Source organism: Crocuta crocuta, unplaced genomic scaffold (genome assembly GCF_008692635.1).
Source record: "Crocuta crocuta isolate KB4526 unplaced genomic scaffold, BGI_CrCroc_1.0 scaffold112, whole genome shotgun sequence".
Classification (NCBI taxonomy): Eukaryota; Metazoa; Chordata; class Mammalia; order Carnivora; family Hyaenidae; genus Crocuta; species Crocuta crocuta.
This window is the reverse complement of record NW_027528818.1, coordinates 4,988,756-5,008,642: the sequence shown is the minus strand read 5'-3', so window position 1 is coordinate 5,008,642 and position 19,887 is coordinate 4,988,756. Positions and strand designations below refer to the sequence as shown.

General features: G+C 37.2%; 1 protein-coding gene across 1 annotated transcript in view; it reads right to left on the bottom strand.

The window, feature by feature from the left end:
- Positions 1-6,649: 6,649 nt before the first annotated feature.
- CLGN (calmegin) overlaps positions 6,650-19,887 on the bottom strand; it is a 54,897-nt gene continuing 41,659 nt past the window's right edge. Inside the window, exons 9-15 of the mRNA XM_077755948.1 lie at positions 16,303-16,416; positions 16,032-16,182; positions 13,015-13,230; positions 11,611-11,736; positions 11,218-11,386; positions 9,391-9,491; positions 6,650-7,168 (exon numbers count right to left, since the gene is read on the bottom strand). Of these exons, the coding sequence (XP_077612074.1) occupies positions 7,088-7,168; positions 9,391-9,491; positions 11,218-11,386; positions 11,611-11,736; positions 13,015-13,230; positions 16,032-16,182; positions 16,303-16,416 (958 nt within the window). The 3' untranslated portion in view covers positions 6,650-7,087. The remainder of the gene's footprint in view (positions 7,169-9,390; positions 9,492-11,217; positions 11,387-11,610; positions 11,737-13,014; positions 13,231-16,031; positions 16,183-16,302; positions 16,417-19,887) is intronic.

Here is a 19,887-nt window from a genome sequence, read left to right as displayed (position 1 = left end):
GATCTGAGCCGAAGTCAGATGCTTAACCGACTGAGCCACCTAGGTGCCCCTGTACATTAATTTTTTAAATAAAAACAAAGAATTCAGAGAAAGATCCAAGATTGCCAGGGGAAAGGTGGTTGTAGTTTAGGTTAGGCTAAGCTCCTGTAACAAGAATGCATTAATAAAATAATATAGAAGTTTCTCTCCCAACTAATGGTTGTGAGGTAAGTATTGCAAGCCAGCGGACTATGCTCCATATGATGATTCAGGGACTTGAAGCATAGCACTGCCGTTTTCAATCATGCCTTCATGGTGCACATTTGCAAGGTTTTAAGGGTTGGGCCTGCCTGGCACATAGGTTTTTCTCACATTCCAGTGGCGTGGAGACTTCGTTAAATCTAGATGGAGAAGCTGAGAAATGTAGTCTTTGGCTGGAAGCCATATTCCAGCTACAACTGTCTTACCATAAAAGTACATAGAGGATTTGGGTAGTGACTTGCAGCCTCAGCCACAGCCCTTTTCTCTTGCTATTAAGTCTCTGTACAACCTTCTTGCACACAGAACATACTCAACCCCTCCTTCCCAGTCACTGATTCATCTCAAAATCTAGGATCTCTGTTAAGGTCTATCAGTTTTAGATGTGGCTTCCAAATAGTGTGACAACGTCTAAACTGATGGGCAAATTATTTGCTCTCACCCTCACTTCTTCCCACTTATAATGTGGTGAGGTCAGGAAACCCAAATAAAACTCTCAACTTGGAAAGGAATAAAGGGAATGCATCGATTCAAAGCAATCGTGCGATATTCTTGGGAGACCCTGAGAAGAGTCTGTCTGATGGTGGAGAAAGAAGTTCCTTGATCAGATCCTGACTCTGCTCTCTGGCAGGGGAACCCCTTGTTTATTACCCTCAATGGCTTCCACTCTGGAAAGTTATTCCTTATGCATTTCCCTCCACGGCTCTAAGTAGAGGCTAGGAGTGTGCGCCTTATGGGAGATGTGAAAACAGTTCACTTATTGCTGGCATGAGCTTGGTTTCCATTGTTTTAAGGCCGAGCTCACATTTCTTTGGCAGTAAAATTCCCTCAAAAATTTAGCCTTTTGGTCTACATGTTTCTAGTTCCACCTGTTAGGAACCATAATCAAGCACTTTTCTAGACCAAATTCTCAAAGTATGCTTTCTTTGTCACAGGACCCTGCCTCTCTTTGATGGAGGCTGCCTTGAGACCAACTGAAAATAAGGCTGCTCTGGGGATGCTACACCCAGATTGTCAAGGCAGGCCTGGATCCTGTTGTTTGGCTTAACCAAGTGGTGGAGAGGTCGTGCTGGGCTTCCCACCCCCCACCTCCCACACTTCAAAAATAAAACAATCTTAGACCTTTTTCTGTTATTCAGGGTACAGAACCACTTGGCTTTTCTAATCCTTTGAGGTTCCTAATACTGGTGTTTATTCCAGCTCTGCTCGAAGACTAGTAAATTCTTTCTTGTGATGCCTTGCTAAAAGCATCAAGGACCAGGCAATTCATTTCACATTCTGACTTCTCCAACTGCTACCCATAGAGCTATCATCTCAGTAGGTGACAAAATGTTACCTGAGGGGAGTCTGGTGGCTTGGTCAATTAAAGGTCTGACTCTTGATTTCAGCTTAACTCATGATCTGGTTTGTGGATTCAAGTCCTGTGTCGGGCTTTGTGCTGACAGCATGGCTCCCGCTTGGGCATTCTNCAGCTCATGTGCTTTCTCTTTCTAACATTTAAAAACATTTTTTAAAAATGTTACTGAACTATAAGTCCTACCTGCTTGTCATGTGATTGCTAAACCCAATACCATATGTTGTTTTCCTTATGACAATATTCTACTTCAGGCTATTAATTTCTGCACTAGAAATAGAGATGTAAACGGTGTGCACAGGAACTGGGTCTAGCTTCTGACAGACTCTCTCTTTGACCAAACTGTAAGCAGACCTTTTCAGCTGGGCCTCATCATAAGCCCTGTCTTTAGCCTGACTATGCCAGTTTTTGAAAGAATCCTGCTAAGTTTTAAGAGGATTCCCCCACCCTCAGTATCTGATCACCTTGGTCTGCCTCCAGCAAGAATCACATTGTCAGTTTAGCAAGTGTTCCCCTACCCTTGATGTCTCCTCTTAGCAGTTTTCCATCGATGAACCCTCCCCACATTCTCCTCAATGACTTTAAATACTTTGCTGTATTTGGACTTGAGCGAAGTATCTCTCCCATACCCTGTCTTGGGCACCTATTATAGTAGCTAGAATAGTTGTCCTCACTGTCTTAAGTGTCAGAATACTTTTTTCTGTAAATCTTCTAGCTTAAATGCTGGTGGAATGATGAAGAAATGCTGGTAGAGAAAACCAGCATATCCCTTCTCCTCAGCTGCTCCCAGTAGGACTTCCCTCAATACTGATAACATACTAACCAGAATTTGTCCTCTTTATATTCCCTTTGGACTTTATAGCAAGTTAACTCTAGATCACAGTCCCTTATCTGGAATTCTTGGGATCAGGTCTTCAGAAATTGGATTTTTTCAGATTTCGTAAAGTATTATAAATATGGTTTGGGGATGCACCTGTAATCAAACACATTAACATTTTTGTAGCAAACATATGAATTTAATACTAAATGATTAATGCTATATAAGTCATTATATAGCATGTGTTTAATACTAGTATGATCAATGCTGTATAGAAGCCTGCCAGGGAGGTCAGGGTTGGTTGCCAAATGAATTTTGGTGTCAAACTTTAAAACACTTTTGCTTTTCACAGATTTTTTTTTAAATTGTAGCAACAAAAATTTCTGCAGAAAAATAAAGGCATCTAAATGTGTAACCCCTATCAGTTTATAATATCACATTTCTGTCCCTATCCATTACTCTTCCATTTGATCTAGTACTTTTTTCAAAAGAAAAATGGGAGGTGAATTTTAGAATCCAAAATTAACTTTATGGTCCAAAGCAAAGCGAAATTGATTGTAATACTTTAGAAAATAAAACCTTTCTTTACTTTTGCCAGTAATTGTTTTTCCCTCTCTTGAGGGAACACCCTCTAGTGGTTGTCTGCAGGTATTTCTTCAGTCTGAAATCAAAATTACCAGTGAAGACCAAGAGATTACTTAAAGTAACTTGCAAATTATGAAACAATAGAAAATGTCATTACATTCAAGTTTGTTTAAGAATCCTAAGAGAGATGGGGCGCCTGGGTGGCTCAGTTGGTTACACATCCAACTTCGGCTCAAGTCATGATCTCAACGGCTCATGAATAGGGCTCTGTGCTGATCACTCAGAACCTGGAGACTGTTTCAGGGAGCTCTCTCTCTGCTCCTCTCTCCCACTCGTACTCTGTCTCTCTCTCAAAAATGTGTAAACAAAAAAAGAATCAGAATAGAGAAGGACTTAACTGCCTCTTAGCTACTCTATCTGAAAAACACTACTATAGTTTATTTCTCTTTAAATCATAGAGATTCATGGCATTTAAACCCAAGTTTACCATAACAGGAACTTTATACTGGCCTTAGGATCTAACTTACCTTATAAAGGAGGTGGATACTGATGGGTGGGGAAAGAGGCTTAAGAACATTACAATCAATATATAATGTCCTTACCTTGTTTTAGATTCTATATGCTATTTATAGATGGCTTACTAAATGTTTAGTACTAAATGTTTAGTTTAAGTTATTAAAACTTGAGAATATTCCCAAATTTCACAGAGAATGTAAAATTGTATTCAATTAGCAAACTCCACCTTTGTGGGAAGATACTACGGTAGGCGTTACAAGACCCAGTCATCGTACTGCCCATGTTCTCTTCCATGCATTTGCATTTCCAGAGACAAACTCCAAAGGCATTCTCAAATGCATTTTCTCTCTCATCAGCCTACCCCATCTGACATGTTGGATTAAGGATTATTTCCTGAACTCTTCATAGCTGTCATACCAAGGAAATCCATGGAAGCTAAAATTTGGGAGGATATTAAAATTAATGTAGAAATGATCTTACTCATTTCCATGAGATTTGAGTAGTTCTCTGATTTTAGCCCTGTGATAGTTCACTCCTAAATCCTACTATAGGCACGATTGAAGAGAATGAAAAAACTTTAGATGCTTAAAGTGTAATATGGCTTTCATTGAATACAAAACTATTTTTGAATTTAAATTTCTAAGATACATTAAATTCACTGTTAGGGGTTAAATTGTAAGATGTAAGCAGTTCTATCCTGTGTCTCTTGCAAATGTGTCCTGACACTTCAAAAAGTCTCCTAATTCTAGTAATATGTGTCTTCCTAGAGAAATGGTCAATGGAAGCAAGGCTATCTTAAAAAGATAATCAAGGGGCACCTGGGTGGCTCAGTTGGTTGAGCGTCTGACTTCGGCTCAGGTTATGACCTCACGGTTTGTGGGTTCGAGCCCCACATGGGCTCTGTGCTGACAGCTCAGAGCCTGGAGCCTGCTTCCGATTCTGTGTCTCCCTTTCTCTGACCCTCCCCTGCTCACTCTGCCTCTCTCTCCCTCTGTCTCAGAAATAGATACAAAACATTAAAAAAAAAAAAAAAAAAGATAATCCAGAGGGGCACCTGGGTGGCTCAGTCCATTTAGCTTTCAACTTCAGCTCAGGTTATGATCTCATGGTTCATGAGTTTGAGCCCTGCATAGGGATCTGTGCTGACAGCTAGCTCTGAGCCTGGAGGCTGCTTCCGGATTCTGTATCTCCCTCTCTCTCTGCCCCTCCCCCGCTCACACACTATCTGTCCCTTCTTTAAAATAAATACACACTAAAGGGGCACCTGGGTGGCTCAGTCGGTTAAGCGTCCAACTTCTGCTCAGGTCATGATCTCACAGTTCGTGGGTTCGAGCCCCTCATAGGGCTCTGTGCTGACAGCTAGCTCAGAGCCTGGAGACTGCTTCCGATTCTGTGTCTCCCTCTCTCTCTGACCCTCCCCTGCTCACGTGCTGCTTCTCTCTGTCTCTCAGAAATAAACAAAACATTAAAAAAATTAAAATAATTAATTAAAATTAAAATATCTTAAAAATTTTTTTTAAGATATTCAAGAAAAAGGAAGCTACTTTAGCCTGGTCAAGTTAAAAAGCCTTTAAAAAGGCCAATTAAAATAAAGAAAAGCAAAATATACTTATTTTTCTATATTAGAGAAAAGGATAAAATTTAAGTCATTTTAAAGAAAGATTAGGGTGGTAAAAGGAAAACTCTGTGCTTTGTCTACTGCATGGATCTAGTACACATGTAAGAGTTTTAAGTTTTGGTTAAACCTATCAGCCATGCTACATGCACAGAGGGTACATCCAACAGGATGTAGCAGTGAGCTGGCACCTCTGGTTGCTCAGATGCTACCGCTGCAAGCTCATGGAGTTTAACCAAACACTGAAGTTACAATGAATCTGCAACCAAGAAAGTAAAAAAAGCTTTAATAAATATTTAGAAATAAATGTTCACGTACAAGACACTTGTCACGCTAGAAGGTTTCCATTAACTTAAGGATTTATTTCCAGAAGTAGCAGTTTACTTTCGGAAACATTCTCCTCTAGAATCACTCAATATGTCCAGTTCATTTGGACATTCCAAATACAAAGCAAGAAACAGTCCTTGCAAGATTTTTTTTAAACATAAAGTTCAGGTAGTATTAAATAAACACAAAATATGGTTAACTAGGTATTAAGATTTTTTACCACCAATTTATGAAAGTCAGTACACAGCATGAGAATAAAGCACTTATTTTCACTTTCTAAAATAAGGAGTGAATAGTATTGCTGGCTGTTTGGCTTAATTTTAGTAAAAGAAGTAAGAGACTTATTTTACTCACACATATGCTCTAACTGTAATAGTGGGAAGCAGGCTGTACGGGAACTTAGCTGGGGCTTGCCCAAGATTGGGGGTGTACATGTCCATGAAGAAATCCAAAATATTACCCAGCTAGTGTGAAAGTTCGTATTAAAGTGGTTCTGTGGTCTCAAAGATTCAGATCCTCTTCCAAAGGGCCTAACCTGTTACCTAAACATAAAAAGGTTTTAAAATATTTTAAATGGACTGACACAGCTCCCCTAATTATAGTGTGTTTTCTGATAACTACTTTAAAAAGAGGAGCAATATCTACCATCTACCTTAGAGACAGCTTTGAAGCCAGATGAGATAACAGACTTAAAATGGATTTGAATTTCAGGAAAAAACAAGAAAAAAATACAAAGCATGATGATTGATACTAGAATTTCTTAATGACCAGAAAGAAGAAAATAATTTAAAGCTCCCGCTCAATAATTTTCCTATTAAAGAGGGTATAATTTAAAGAAGAAAGAATGTTTAAATTTTATTTTCAAGAGCAATGTATGTATAACCAATCTTCTGAGTAGGGTATGTCATTCTGGCATAAAACAATTATAAAAGCTTAAAAAACATCTGTACACCATTTTATTTTGATGAACCGATTATCTTTGTATTCAAATGTAAAATATGCTGCACTATTAACCTTTGATTCTGTGAATGACACTTAGACATTGCTGTTTTGTTGACTCATCAACAAAGCACCTCTTTAAAGGAATCTGTAATTTAAGTGAACAATAGACCATAACTATAATTTGACACAACTAGGCAAATGGGGGCCACATACAACACTTTCAATTGTTGAAAGAATCAAACAAGCACACAGAAACTTTATTGCGCTTAGCTCTGTACAACAGAACACACTCTTGTTTTTATTATACAACTACCGGTTATATTGTCATATGGCTGTTTTCAGAGGAAATTCCAGTAACTGATTTTCCAATAGCAGTAAATCTGCTGCATGTTATTTTGCTCTGTACAACCTGAAACTTCTTTCTCCAAACTATTATAACTCTGTAACGTCTAAAGATATTATTCTCTTAAATCTGATATGTAACGTGCCACTCTTTTTTTATTCTAAATTCAAAGACCAGATAATTTCAAAGTTTTTTTTTCTCTTCCTGAAAAGAAAGACTACAATAAATGTCTAAAAGAATAACATTGCTAGATATTAGAAAAATGTGCAGATTGACTCAAGTTCAGTTCTGGCACACTGATTTTAGAATGCCAAATATCTCGCTCAGGAATTAAAAATACTTGAATATAGTTTATTCCTTTCGTACTCTTCTTTTGCGTACTGACTTCACTGGCCCATCTCCAGATCCTGTGCTCTCATCTGCTTCCTTCATCTAGGAGAAAGAATTATGCAAATGTTTATTTTCATATAGTGGGTAACTAGTAGGTAGTAGTAAATAACATATTTCTTATTCTCTAAAATGTAACAAATGCTACCTTATATGTGTTCTTTAATTCATGAAACTGCTCAAAAATGTGTACATAAATTAATGTGTTTTAGTTTGTTCATCTTTTGGCATGATTACATCTTAGAATAACTCTGCTTACCAAATATGCATCTGACAAGGAATACTGCTAACAAGTCTATTCATGATTTTATCATTCAGAATTTAATCTCAGTGTTATAGTTAACTCAAGGTTGTATGACATTTTCATTGTGGGATCTTAAACACTAACTTCATCACAATAGTTCCATAAGTAACAAATTGCTGAGCTGGATTTACAGAGACTTTTTCAGAACTTCTGGCACACAGTACTTTGAGAAAAATTAGAAGGGGGGTAGGGAAACATCAGATTTATAATTTGGGGTTTTTCTTTCCTTATCCTTCTAGAATAAGCATTCATACATAAATTAAACTTGTGTAAGAAAATAAAATAGTGAAAGGAGTGCCTGGGTGGCTCAGTTGGTTAAGCATCTGACTTTAGCTCAGGTCATGATCTCACAGTTCATGAGTTCGAGTCCCCTGGATCCTGTGAGTGCAAGCCCTGCATTGGGTGATCTCAAACCATGCGTCAGGTGAGCCCTGCTTATTTCTCTCTGTCTGACTCTCACGGGATTCTCTTTCTCTCTCCTTCTCTTTCTCTCTGTCCCTCACTCACTTGCCATCTACCCTCTAAAAATAAATAAATAAATAATGAAAGTATTATATGGTGTTATACAAAACACATTACTTTTCAAGGTCTTACTATACAAAAAATTGGCTAATTTTAGCTCACTGACAGAAAAGTAAAAGACAATTTTTTTCCCCTGAAAGTGAGAGAGCACAGGGGAGGGGCAGAAACAGAGAGAGAGAGAGAGAGAGAGAGAGAGAGAGAGAATCCTAAGCAAGTTCCATGCCCAGCATAGACCCAATACCACAACTGTGAGATCATGACCTGAGCCAAAATCAAGAGCCGGATGCTTAAACGACTGAGCCACCCAAGTGCCCCAAGATATTTTTAAAAGCACATATTTTTAAATATTTTAAAATATTTTGTGAAGCAAAATATAACTAGATACATATTCAAATGAATGAAATGAATGACTGCAAGTATTATTATTAAGAGAGTGACAGGTGAAACAATGATTGTTTAAAACTCTGTCCTGGAAGAAATTATCTTCACCCAGCTTCCTCTAAGTACGAATATTCATACTAATGTTCCCCCCAAAACTCACAAGGCAATTAAGACCAGTCACCAAGTCTACATACTGAATAACCTTTAGAAAACAAATAATAACAATGAAACAAGTGTGAGAGATTTCTTCAAACATACAAGACAGAAACTTTATGTTATCACATGTAGCAGGCCAGGCAAAACTGTGCTTTTACTTATTACTAATGAGTAATAAGGCTGGTGAGGATGGTGACTGGGATAAGATCAGGTTGCTCCTAAGGGCTACCAAAGAGAGAAAATAGGCCTTTGGTACATGCTGGGCAAAAAGAGAAAGTTCTGAATCATATCCTGGATGGTTTCTGATTCCATAACTGCATAAAAAGAGGCACTGTGCAAAGTTCTATTATATATCAGGATACAAAAAGGGGGAAACAGATCAAATTAATGGGAAAACTAGTTCATTAAAGATTTGGAAAAAAAAAACAACAAACAAACCCCACCATATCAGGCAGATAGTACTCAACTACCCAATGAATGAAATATTACAAAATGTGACAATAAGCTTTTCAGACAAAAAGAACGTTTTTACAATAAGATATAAAGAAAACTTCCCTGTAATAAACAGAAATACTTTTTAAATATTCAAGTGGTCTGTTATAATAATTTTCAACAGAATACTTTAAAGTCATAATATTTTACAGATGCAGCTCTCTGGATTTTGTAAACCCCACACTTACTTCATGCTGTTTCTTATTAGGCATTAAGGTGATATAAATTATAGTGTTTTCTTGCCTTCTTTATGGGTACATTTTAAAAACAATATGGAGGCTTTTATGAAACCTGGGATAAATGTGGCAAAAAATTCTCTACAAACCAGACTGCTTTTATTAAAATAATTCTTTATGGATAACAATCATATATAAAAAAAAATAGTTGTATCTTCTGTTAAAGTGCTGCTTACCTCATCCTCTGATCCAGATTTATTTGATTTATTACCTTCTTCTTGTCCTTCTGTGATTTCAATTTCTTCTTCACTCTTTTCCTCAGGTTCACCTTCCTCTTCTAGAATATAGATTTTTATTACAGGCAGAGACTTGAGTTAGAATTTTGCTACTGAGAAGTATTAAATATAATAAGGAGATTTATTTAAATTCCAGTATTTAAAAGCAATTTCTACTATTAGAAATTTCTAAAAATTAATACAAATACTCATTATTTTACCACATTTTATAAATAAATCAACATTTTTGAGGGAAGGGACAGGTTTAAGAAATTCATAAGCATTTAGGTTACATGTAATATGAAAGCAAATATATATCTGTGTATGTGTATACACTTGGACACACATATGGACATATATATATATATGGAAATATGCATGTGTGTGCTTTTTTTTTTGAGAGTACGATTTTTAGTCAATTCCCTTATCAACTCTTAAGTTAAAAACAGTGCTCACGACATAGTTAAAGTTGTAAGGGAACTCAGTCTGGAACTTGACTTGGGACAGCTGGCAAATATCAATAGTTTTATTTCTACCTAGATGAGCAAAAGAAAGTCTCAAAGGAGACCCACCCAAAAGCCTCAGTTCTTCAGTTCTAACATCCTTAGGAGTTTAGTATACGGCGGGAAGGGGATATATGATTCAGCAATCCTTTTGGGACATTAAATTATTCATTCTATATGATAGACTATCTGATGAACCACAGCCACTGAAAGTGTTATGGATTCTGGTCTGGATAACCCGGCGGAAGAGCCAAGCGGCACTCAGAGATCTTGGAAGGCAGGAGATTTATTTACACCGGTGGGCTCAGAGGAGATCATTCTCCTGAGGTCTGAGCCCAGTGCATTAGCAGAGGTGACAATTCATAGTCTGTTTCTGTGGCGAGTGGGGTGGGAAGGAAAACCCGAGGTGGTAAGGAAAACCCGGAATGGGTGTCTTTGGGCAGGGACTGGAATTCCCCTATCAATCCTGTTAGCCATCTTCTAACAGATTTTTCCCTATCTAAAGACTTGCTAATGAGAAACAATGAAATCTGGCCATGTGTAGCAACATGGATGGACCTTGAGGGTGTTATGCTGAGCGAAATAAGTCAGGCAGAGAAGGACAAATATCATATGTTTGCACGTATAGGAGGATTAGGAGGAACTTGACGGAGGAACAAGGGGGAGAAGAAGAGGGAAATGGTGGGGGGAGAGAGAGAGGCAAACCATGAGAGACTCTTGAATACTGACAAAAACTGAGGACTGATGGATGTGTAGGGGAGTGGGGGGACGGACATGGAGGAGGGCACTTGTGGGGATGAGCACTGAGTGTTATGTGGAAACTAATTTGACAAACTATTTGTAAAAAAAAATAATAATAAAAACTAAAGACTTGCTATTGATTTTGTTGCCACAATCACCTGCCTTAAACCTAGTCCTCTCCTTCAGAAGCTGTGCTCTCTGTACCTCTCATTTCATCTACATTCTTGGAGGTAAGAAAAGTCCCTGCAAAAAACTAGGACACACTGGATTCAGGCCCCAAAGCAACTGAAAGACAGCTAAATCTCTTTCTTCCTAGAGAACAAAAACTATACGCAATGGCTGCTCGGGGCACAAACCCAGACAGGGGCCATCACTCCTTTCTGCCCTAGGCATGTGCTCCTGGGGATTCAGAAGGTACATATTTGAAAATTAGCAGGTGCGACATCTAGTGTTTACTAGATAATCTACTCTTTTTAGGAGCTTTGCGGGGGGAGGGGGGCGGGGGGGGGAGTGCTCCTGTTACAACTCGCTATCATTATCCTACCTTTTTCAAGACTTTCACCATCACTTTGCTTTTTTTCTTCTTCCAACTCAACTGGTTTCTCCAGGGCGGCTTTCTTTTCCTTCACTTCTTGCTCTAGTGCTCCCTTTGTTTCCTTTGTTTGTGGTTTACATATGTCAGTTTTCTTATACTCTGAATCTTCATATTTTTTCTGTGGTAGTTTAACAGAAGCTATTTTTAGTGAAAGCAAAGCCCTATTTTTTTTAAAGTTTTTATTTTTTTTTGCAATAACTGATATTAAGCATAGTGAACACAGTAAAAAACTTACAGGAAATTTATTTAGCTTATTGCTTTTAAGAAATCACTTGCTCAATTCACAGAACTCCTACATACTAAGATATTTATTTTAAGTTGAAGGAAATTCAGTTTCTTTACCTTGACTTTTCTTGGCCAACAAAATGAAGCAATTAATGCTATTGGAAGCGCTGCCGTCACAAGATAAACGAGCCACAGCCATGGGCGCTCTTCTGTGGCCGCCAGTAACTGTTTAAGTGCACCAGGCTGCAGAGGAAACAGGCATAGATGTGAAATTCAGATTCCATAGACATTCATGAGGAAATACAGCCTGCAAAAAAACAAGTTATTTTATGTAGGTGCTTCATATTAAGAAATGATGAACTTCTAAGCAAAAAATATTTTATTTTCCCATCTTATACACTGCACTGTTTAAACTCTATTAGCCTGTATCACTGTTTGAGACTTTGTAGTAGAAGATATGTTACTACATAGGTAGAAATTACTAACCTACCAGCAAGAATTATGACAATTTTATTTTTTGGTAAACTTCAGGACAGAACGACTCTCTATGGATGCATTATCTCTTTTATTTAGAAGTATATAATGCTCTGATAATGCATTCTGTACATTTATTTATTTATTTGAGAGAAAGAGAGAGAGGGAGACAGAATCCGAAGCAGGCACTGTGCTGTCAGCACAGCCCAATGCAGGGCTCGAACCCATACCACAAGATCATGTCCTGAGACAAAATCAAGAGTTGGATTGCTTAACCACCTGAGTCACCAGGCGCCCCTCATGCTGTACTTTTAAAGAACATATTAACAAGAGCAACCTGTGAATTACTGTATTTTCTTTTCTTTATTAGCAAATTTCATACATAATCTTCAGTGAGGAAATTGTTTCATTAAAATAAAATATAAATTCATTAAATGCTTTAATTAAGAAAGTTTCTAAGTGAAAAATCTCTGTACCTATTCTTTTGATGGCTTTTGCTAATGTCCAAAGAAACCAAATGTAAGGTATTTTTCTTTACAGAACTTGATTTTAAAGATACATTGTCCAAGATGCATTGTGTTGAAATATTTAGCTTACTGTTTCTAAATACTGTTAAGATTTAGGTAAAAAATACTGGAACATAATTTAATAATAAAAAATTTTAAAGTTCTCTGTACTCCTTTAAAGTGAAAAGTAGTTACAATGAATAAAGAATAATATTTAGATTACTGTTACCACTTAGGCCTTGAATTGACAAGGTGACAAAGATATTAAGTAGTTTCCTTATAAATAACAAGTAAGCAATTAAATCACATTATGCTATCATAATTTAATGAGTGAAGATATACACACATACAATTCATTATATAGCTCATGATGAAGCTATTTCATAATATAATAAAGCTAAGTATTTTATCTACATAAAATTACTTAAGTATATTTCTTTGGCATTTAGTAATGACTGTGTATTTATTTACCTTTTAGAGCCATTTGTATAAGCTATAACCAGGACGAAGTCCTATCACTACTCTACAGTAAATACTGTACCTCATTAGCATTAGCTATCATTATTTTCACTCCCCAACCATCGGCAGCCCAGCGATCTGCTATTTCCTTTTCCGAACAGATAATAAAATTGTCAAAGTAGATATCAGAGGTCATAGACCAAAGCTCCAAACCAAGAGCACGGAAAGAAGTCAGAAGAAATGGATGATCATCCTCAAAATAATCTGGATTAGGAATTTTTCGAGGACTCCAGACTCCCTGGAAGAAAAAGAATTTAAAGACATGTTCAAATAAAATAATATCATTATAAATGCTATTCAAGAAGTTGTTGCTGTTGAACAAAATCAGCAGTATTATTTGGAGAAGAAAGAAAATCTTGCTGTGATATTAATTCATCAGCAAGTCATTGGAAATAAAAACTTTTCTTCTCATTCTGTACACGATATTCCCTATGAATAAAACTTACTTAAAACTCTAAAACCACAAAGTGAAAATTCAACACACATAGAACCTTGAGTAATTAAATTTCACAAGTAAGTGATACTACTTTATACAAATTTATTTTACATTTAGCAAAGTTATTAAACGTAAAAAGTCATTAATATTGCCCAAAACAGAGAGATTACTGTATGGTAAATATGAATCCATTCCTTTAACATATACCCATGATGGGCATCAATTATCAATTATGCTGCACCTCGGAAAAAAATTCAACATAAAAGTTCCATTAAATCTTAAATGATTAAACTCAGCCAAATCAAAAAAATTCGACAATATTATTATTCACTCACTCACTCATCCGTCATATATGTCTATCCTGTGCCAGGCACTATGCCAGATACTAGGGATAGAGTGAGGATCAAGAAAGACATAGTTCTTCTTTTATTAAATTTAAAGTAATGAAAGACACAGATATTAAAGAAGTTACCAAAATAAGCATTCTGTGATGAATGCTATAAAAAAGAGGAAACAATTAGAATATGTAACTGCATATGTATAATAAATGTTAGAAAATGTCAATGAATAATTAGATAAAACTATAGGGTTAAATGGATAATATAGAGATTTTGACCCAAAAATCTCAGTACACTGAAAAGACATCCAATTCATATTGTAAAAAATCCAAAGTTTAGGGGCGCCTGGGTGGCTCAGTTGGTTAAGTGTCTGACTTTGACTCAGGTCATGATCTCCCAGTTTGTGAGTTTGAGCCCTGCGTTGGGCTTTGTGCTGACAGCCAGCTCAGAGCCTGGAGCATGTTTCAGATTCTGTGTCTCCCTCTCTCTCTGACCCTCCCCTGCTGACATTGTCTGTCTGTCTGTCTGTCTCTCTCTCTCTCTCTCAGAAATAAAGAAAAAAATTTTTAAAAAAAATCCAAAGTTTAATAACAGCAAAAAATAAGGAGCACATTAATTAAGTACAGGTATCAATTACTAAAATGTACAATGTGAGGCCTCCTGATCAGAACTCATTTCTTGTATTTAATTCTAAACTAGAAATTGGTTGCAGAGTGATCATCAATTAACAGAGAAAAATACAGTATAAAGTGACTGATCTTTAGTTCTTAATATTATTCCCCCAGAAAATAACATAAAGAATATTTTACATTTTTTTAAAGTAGACTCTTTGTTCAATGTGGGGCTTGAACTTATGACCCCAATAGTCACATGCTCTATGCACTGAGCTGGCCAGGCACCCCAAGAATACTTTACATTTTTTTTAATGCAGATTTTGATTGAGTAGGTTTGAGACCTGAGATTCTGCATTTCTTTTTAAGTTTGTTTCTTTATTTAAAAGTATATTTATTTATTCTGAGAGAGAAAGAGAACGAGTAGGGGAGGAACAGAGAGAGAGGGAGTAAAAAAGAATCCCAAGAAGGCTCCACACTGTCAGTGCAGAGCCTGATGCCTGGCTTGAACTCATGAACCTGTGATCATGAGCTGAGCTGAAATCAAGAGCTGGACGCTTAACCCACTGAGCCACCCAGGGGCCCTGAAGTTTATTTATTTTGAGAGAAAGACAGACAGAGTATGAGCAGGGGAGGGGCAGAGAGAGACTCCTAAGCAGGCTCCATGTCCTCAGCACAGAGCCCCACACAGGGCTCGATCCCACGAACTGTGGGAGATCGACCCCCGTTGAAATCAAGAGTCAGATTCCCAACTGACTGAGCCACCCAGGCACTCCAAGAATACTTGATTTTTTAAAATAAATTAGGGGCACTTGGGTGGCTCAGTCACTTACGTGTCTGACTTTGGCTCAGGTCATGATCTCATGGTTCATAAGTTCGAGCCCCACGTCAGGCTCTGTGCTGACACCTCAGAACCTGGAGCCTGCTTCAGATTCTGTGTCTTCCTCTCTCTCTCTCTTTCCCTCCCCTGCTCACGCTCTGTCTCTCATTCTCTCTCAAAAATAAATAAACACTAAAAATTCTTTTAGGGGTGCCTGAGTGGCTCAGTCAGTTAAGCGCTCGACTTTGGCTCAGGTCATGATCTCACAGGTTGTGGGTTTGAGCCCCGCGTCAGGCTCTGTGCTGACAGTTTGGAGTCTGAGGCCTGTTTCAGATTCTGTGTCTGCCTCTCCCCTGCTCACACTGTCTCTCTCTCTCTCTCTCACTCTCAAAAATAAATTAAAAATTTTAAAAAATAAAAAAATAAAAATTCTTTTAAATAAATTAGTTGGAGTCTATTTTCTTTGATTTTTTTTTTAAGTTTCTTTATTTTGAGAGAGAGAGAGAGAGAGAGAGAGTGAATGTGCACAAACTGGGGAGGGACAGAGAGAGGGAGAGAGAGAATCCCAAGCAGGCTTTGTGCTGTCAGTGCAGAGCCCGATGTGGGGTGTGAACTCACAAACCTTGAGATAATGACATAAGCTGAAACCAAAAGCCAGATGCTTTACCAACTGAACACCATCCAGGCGCCCTTTCTTTGACTTAAGATAGCTAAAGTATGCTATTACAAATCAAATTTCTAAAAGTTAACATAGCATTATCAATAACTAGATATATAATAGAAATATCACAGCATTTTACACTTTACTATGGAATTTGAAGAAGTGGTTATTACCTGGTAGTTAGGATTATCTATCATTGGAGGTCTCCATACTCCTTTGTATTTGGGGTTATCAATCATGGGAGGTGTCCACTCACCACACCCAATTCTACATGCTGGATTAGAAATACGAGGTGCCTCCCATTCTCCATCCATGTCTTCATTCCTTAGGAAATTAGAACAAAGCAAATACATTAACCTCAAGTATCTCCTGTCAGTCATATGAACTAGTAACAAAAAGCAAGTAAGAAATGGATGAAATTGACAATTGAAGATGAATGTTTACCAGTCATCAGGTTTCTCAGCATTAGGATCTGGAATAAATTTTGGTTCATCATCAAGCCAGCCATCAGGCTTAACAGCACTTAAATCTTGTATTTGGGCAGGTTCACTTTCATCCCTGCAAATACAGTATTTTACGTCAAGTATTAGTTATTCAAAAAGTTTAAAAATGCATTGTTAACAAAATTCAGAAGATACCAAAAGGTATATCCTACCCTTCTGCCTTTGTGCCTACTATCTCTCCCATTTCTCATCCACCAAAATCTTCTGCTAACTTGCTACTTTCTTGTATATATTCCATTGTACTACATGCATATTAGCACATAGGAATATACTTTTTTTTTACACAAATGATAGCATTCTACACAAAGTACGCTTGACATTGTTTCTGTTTACTTAAAAACTCGTCAATTCATCAACACATACATATTGGAAGCCCACTATGTGCCAACACTGCTCTGTGAGCTCTGTTTTATATACATATATACTGCTTCATTCTTAACAGTTGTACAGTTTTCTAATTTGTGGATATACCATAATTTATTTAGATGAACTACTCTTGAGGGACATTTAGTGTTTCCAAAAATTTACTATTACAAATAATGCTATGAGTATCCTGGAATATATTAGAAATTAATATGAAATTAGCTCTGAATTGAAAATATTTTTTCCTATTTCTCATGTATTTTTTGATATAGTTTATGGTAGGTATTTTTTGGTCATATTCAAATAATTGATTTTCATGTAGTTGAAATTTATTGATATTTTCTTTTATGATTCTTCAATTTTATGTCATATTTGAATTTTTTTAATGTTTTATTTATTTCTGAGAGAGAGAGACAGCATGAGCAGGGGAGGGTCTGAGAGAGAGGGAGATACAGAATCTGAAACAGGCTCCAGGCTCTGAGCTGGCTGTCAGCACAGAGCCTGAGGCGGGGCTCAAACCCACGAACCATGAGATCATGATCTGAGCCGAAGTTGGACACTTAACCGACTGAGCCACCCAGGTGCCCCTTATGTCATATTTGGAAAGGTCTTCCTATTCCAATATTATTCTTTTTAAAATTCTCCATATTTAATTCTATTAATTTTAAATTTTCATTAAAAAATTACTCTTAGATAATAATATCTAAAGTATATAAACATAATCATAGTACTAAATAAAACTACTGGTATAATTTTTGTTTTTATAAAAAAGTACAAATTTTAAACAAGAGGTTACATTATAATTTTTCTAACAAATTTAAGTAACAAAATAAACTCAATCAACTCTCTCTATATAAAGACTTGTATTTGCTTACTATCAATCAATGAGTCTCTCAGGGCTCAGAGTAACTAGAATTTAAAATTTAAGGGAGCATTTCTTTTATCAGTTCATAAAATACACTCTAACAGGTATCACAATCAGAAAGAGCTTATTATAAGCAATTTCTTTGATTTCAGGGCAAACTTACTTCCCAGCCTTACTCTTTATAGGTAAACAAACATGAAACAAGGAAGAAAATGAGGGAGGTACTCCTGCCATTTCTGAAAGTAATGAATTCATGAAAATTATGACTTTTTATTAAACTTTTAAAAAACCATGCTGTTCTTCCTTCCTTATAAAAGTTACTTCCCTATGATACTATTTCCTTGAATGCAAAAACATTTTTATGATAAATCAGTATCTCTCTTTATCTACGAGAGAATTAAGAAGGAAACACTTCTGGTTATCCATGAGCAACACTCTATTTCTGAGTTGGTGGTAACCCCAATGTTTATAAACAAGAGCTTGAAAAAATGGAGTAAACAAAATGAAGCAGAGAGGGAGAAGCTGGCTTAAAAAAACGAACATATACTAAGTGACCTGTAAGACAATATAAAGTAGTCTAACATACATTTACTTGGTGTCCTAAAAAAAGAGCCAGGGAGGTACATACAAATATTTAAAGAAATAATGGCCAGGAGGCACCTGGGTGGCTCAGTCAGTTGAATGACCCACTCTTGATTTTGGCTCAGGTCATGATTCCAGGGTCATGGGATTGAGCCATGCACTGGGCCCCCACCCTCCACCCCCTGCACTGAGTGTGGAGCCTGCTTAGGATTCTCTCTCTCTTCCTCTGTCCCTTTCCCCAACTTGTGTATGCTCTCTCTTGCTCTAAAAGTGAAATGAAAAAAATATTAAAAAAACAAAAAAGAAATGATGGACAAATATTACCCAAAGTTGATACAAACTGTACAGTTGCATTCTGAAAAGCTGGAAAGCAAGGAAAGTGTGTGCGCGTGCACACGCGCGCACACACACACACACACAACTACAGCATAACGCTATCTAATTATTGAAAACTAGTAACAATAAATCTTAACACCAAACAGAAATAAAATCACATATCAGATAAAGGAGAAAAAGGATGAGAATAACAACTGACTTCTCACTGGAAACAATGCAAGCCTCAAGACAACTCAAAAATGACTTTAAAAGTAATTATCATGGATGAAAGACCTGAATGTGAGATGGAAAACCATCAAAACCCTAGAGGAGAAAGCAGGAAACGACCTCCCTGAGACCTTGGCCACAGCAATTTCTAACTTGACCCATCTCCAAAGGCAAGGGGGATTAAAAGCAAAAATGAACTACTGGGACCTCATCAAGATAAAAAGCTTCTGCACGGCAAAGGAAACAATCCACAAAACTAAAAGGCAACCAATGGAATGGGAAAAAGATTTGCAAATGACACTGGAAAAAGGGCTAGTATCCAAAATCTATAAAGAACACACCAAACTCCACCCTCGAAAAACAAATGATCCAGTGAAGAAATGGGCAGATGACATGAATAGACACTTTTCCAAAGAGGACATCCAGATGGCAAACAGACACATGAAACAATGTTCAATGTCACTCATCATCAGGGAAATACAAATCAAAACCACATTGAGATACCACCTCACGCTGGTCAGACTGGATAAAATGAACAAATCAGGAGACTCTAGATGCTGGCGAGGATGTGGAGAAACGGGCACCCTCCTACACTGTTGGTGGGAATGTAAACTGGTTCAGCCGCTCTGGAAAACAGTATGGAGTTTCCTCAAAAAATTAACGATAGAACTCCCCTATGACCCAGCAATAGCACTGCTATGAATTTACCCAAGGGACACAGGAGTGCTGATGCATAGGGGAACATGTACCATAATGTTCACAGCAGCACTCTCAACAATAACCAAAACATGGAAAGAGCCTAAGTGTCCACCAACTGATGAATAGATAAAAAAGATGTGGTTTATATATACAATGGAGTACTACTTGGCAATGAGAAAGAATGAAATCTTGCTTTGTAGCAACGTGGATAGAACTGAAGGGTGTTATGCTGAGCAAAATAAGTCAGTCAGACAAAAGACAGATACCATGTGTTGTCACTCATATGTGGACCTTGAGAAACTTAAGAAGACAATGGGGAAAAGGGGGGGGGGAGTTACAAACAGAGAGGGAGGAAGGCAAACCAAAAGAGATTCTTAAATACAGAGAACAAACTAAGGATTGATGGGGGTGGGGGAGAGTGGAAAGTGGGTGATGGGCATGGAGCAGGGTACTTGTTGGGATGAGCACTGGGTG